The sequence below is a fragment of the Bison bison genome, unplaced genomic scaffold (genome assembly GCF_000754665.1).
Source record: "Bison bison bison isolate TAMUID 2011002044 unplaced genomic scaffold, Bison_UMD1.0 scf7180017864313, whole genome shotgun sequence".
NCBI classification, from domain to species: Eukaryota; Metazoa; Chordata; class Mammalia; order Artiodactyla; family Bovidae; genus Bison; species Bison bison.
In genome coordinates this window covers 3,617,199-3,620,068 of record NW_011494885.1, presented here as the reverse complement: position 1 = coordinate 3,620,068, position 2,870 = coordinate 3,617,199, and the positions used below count along the sequence as shown (strand labels likewise).

Here is a 2,870-nt window from a genome sequence, read left to right as displayed (position 1 = left end):
GGGGGGGCGGTGTGTGAGACCAGCCACTGACTCCAAGCGGGTGGTGGGTCTCTGTTCCCCCAGAACGAGGGACTGCATCAGTTTGAAGAACAGCCTGTGGAAAACCTCTTCCCAGAGCTCACAAACCTGACCAGTAGGTAGGCGAGCCCTCGACAGGCCAGCAGGGACCGGGGCAGGCGGGCTCCGAGAAATCCTAGTGGTGGGAATTGAGCCCTAGGGAAATCAAGCCCAGCGGAGGCCCAAGGCTCTTCTGGGGGGAAGGGTAGGGTGGATGCTTGTAGGGAGGCGGAGGTGGAGGGTGGGGGCTGGGACCTGGTGACGACCCGAGGGCCCCTCTGTCCACCTGTCCACCCCCAGCGTCCTGTGGCTTGACGTGCACAATCTGCCCGGCACATCCCGGCGACTCTCAGCTCTGGGCTGTCAGAGCGGTTATGTCCGCGTCGCTCACGTGGACCAGCAGAGTCGAGGTGATGACGGGGCGGGGCTCGGACATGTTTAGGGGCGGGGCCTTGGGGGTGGGGCCGGCGCTCAGGACTGGGGGGTGGGGCCTTGGGGGCGGGGTGGGCGCTCCAGGCTGGGGGCGGGGCCTTGGGGGCGGGGCCGGCGCTCAGGCCTGGGGGTGGGGCCCGGGGCGGGGGCGGGCACTCAGTGCTGAGGGCGGGGCCCTGAGTCCTCGCTCTCCACACAGACGTCCTGCAGACGTGGACCATCATTCAGGACGGCCCCATTTCCCGAGTGATCGTGTTCAGCCTTTCGGCCCCCGAGGGTGAGCTCCGGACGTGGGCTCGTCTCCCCCCACCCACGTTTGTACCCCTCTCCCTAAACGTCCGGCTCCCACAGTTCCTTCCTCCTTTCCTCCTGGGTGCCCCACTCCGGCCCAGGAGTTACTGTGCCCCCTCCCTCCCCCCACGCTCCTGAATTTCACTCCCAGCTACTTAGCCCGGTGGTGGTCTAACCTTTAACCTGACCTTTTACCCTGGAGTTGAACTTCCACCTTCCCCTTGGTGTCTCTAACCTTTACCCCTCTCTGTGTCACTTCCCCTGATCCCCGTCTCGGGCCTCAGGACTTGCATTCTTTGTCTTGCTGCCATTCAGACCCCAAATTCTTCTCATGGACTCAGCACTGTCCCCGGACTCGCGGTCTCTCCTTTCCCTCCACGTGTTGATCTGTTCCTCTTACTCTGGTCTGTCCGTCTCTCGTGTTTTTCTTTTTCTTTCTCTATTTGGCTGTGTTGGGTCTAAGTTGTGGCATACGGGATCTTTCCTTGCTACGCACAAACTCTCTAGTTGCGGCGCTCAGACTTGGTTGCTCTGTGGCGTGTGGGATCTCAGTTCCCCAACTTGTGTCTCCTGCATTGCAAGGCAGATTCTTAACCACAGGACCACCAGAGAAGTCCTTGGTGTTTCTCTTGGTCTGACCTCTGTGGTCTGTCTTCCATCCCTCCTCCTGTGGTTTACTCCTGATACCCCTACGGTGATCTGAGGACTTTCATATTCTCATCTAACCATGTTCTCATATAACCTGGTGGTCTAACCTTGAATTTTGTCTTGACTTTGCACCTCATGGCATGTGGGATCTTAGTTCTTAGTTCCCCAACCAGGGATCAAACCTGCATCTGCTGCACTGGAAGCACAGTCTTAATTCCTGGGCCACCAGGGAAGTCCCCTAACCTTGGGCTTTTTAAACTGTTATCCAACACCTGTTCCTCCTCCTGACCTCCGACCTCCATCCTCCTCTCGTGGTCTAACTTCTAACCCTCCACCTGTAACCAACGCATCGTCAAGCCTTTCTACCAGAAGCCTAACCTGTGTTCCTCTCAGGTATGGAGGGGTGGGGAGGAGGGACCTGGGACCTGTCCCCTCACACCTCCCCCACCTCTGTTCCTTCTCCAGAGACAGAGGACAGGCCACAGCGGGAGGAATACAGCGTGCTGGTGGCCAGCATGTTGGAGCCGGCAGTGGTGTACCGGTGAGGGGCACATGGGGGCGGGCGGGCCCCATGCCTTTGCACCATGGCCTAACCTGTTCATTCTCTGCAGAAAGGAAAGCTTTGGGTGTGGTGGTTCAGGGCTGGGTGGGTAAAGATGTCCGTGTCCCAGGGAGAGAAGCACCAAGTGTTTAAATCTAGAACTTGTAGGAGACGTGCTGAGACCTCGGGGTGGGAACTGAGATGTCCAGCCCCATCTGGGATGGGGATGTGTGCTCGGTTATTCAGTCCAACTCTTTGCGATCCCCATGGACCGTAGCCTGCCAGTCTCCTCTGTCCGTGGGATTCTCCAGGCAACAGTATTGGAATGGGTTGCCATGCCCTCTTTCAGGGGATCTTCCCACCCCAGGGATCAAACCTGCATTGTCAGGTGGGTTCTTTTACCCCTGCCACCACCTGGAAAGCTCCCTGGGGTACAGAACATGTTGCAGGTATTTAACCACTGGCTCTGTGTGGGAGAAAGCCCTGGTTTGTAGCGTCTGCCCACTTCAATGCTCTCACCACGGTGGGATTTCGAGTCACTGACACAATGCCAACACGCTCTCAGAGTTTCTGAAAATGTCCCAGTCAGCTCCTGTGAGCCAGTGCAAGCCAGCTGTGCATACTTGGTGGGCCGTGAAGGTGTCCAGTGTTGGGTCCGAGCTCTCAGGCTCCAGAGGATTATGCGGGTGTCCAGACTGGAGGCGACAGGGTCACCAGAAGGAATGGTGTGGGTTTCCACATGGGAGTGAGATGATCCCACCTTCAGGGGACCGTGTGAGTGTCCGGATCGGAGATGCCTTGAGCACCTCTAGGTGCATAGGAGGATGGTCAGCTTGGAGACGAGGGTGTCCAGGCTTCAGCAGGAATAGAGCCTCCAGTCCTGACACGTGAGGATCTGGTG

At 58.3% G+C, this 2,870-nt stretch overlaps 1 protein-coding gene across 1 annotated transcript in view; it reads left to right on the top strand.

The window, feature by feature from the left end:
• KPTN (kaptin (actin binding protein)) overlaps window positions 1-2,870 on the top strand; it is an 8,832-nt gene that overhangs the window by 2,854 nt on the left and 3,108 nt on the right. Inside the window, exons 6-9 of the mRNA XM_010852666.1 lie at window positions 64-137; window positions 358-467; window positions 689-766; window positions 1,894-1,969. Of these exons, the coding sequence (XP_010850968.1) occupies window positions 64-137; window positions 358-467; window positions 689-766; window positions 1,894-1,969 (338 nt within the window). The remainder of the gene's footprint in view (window positions 1-63; window positions 138-357; window positions 468-688; window positions 767-1,893; window positions 1,970-2,870) is intronic.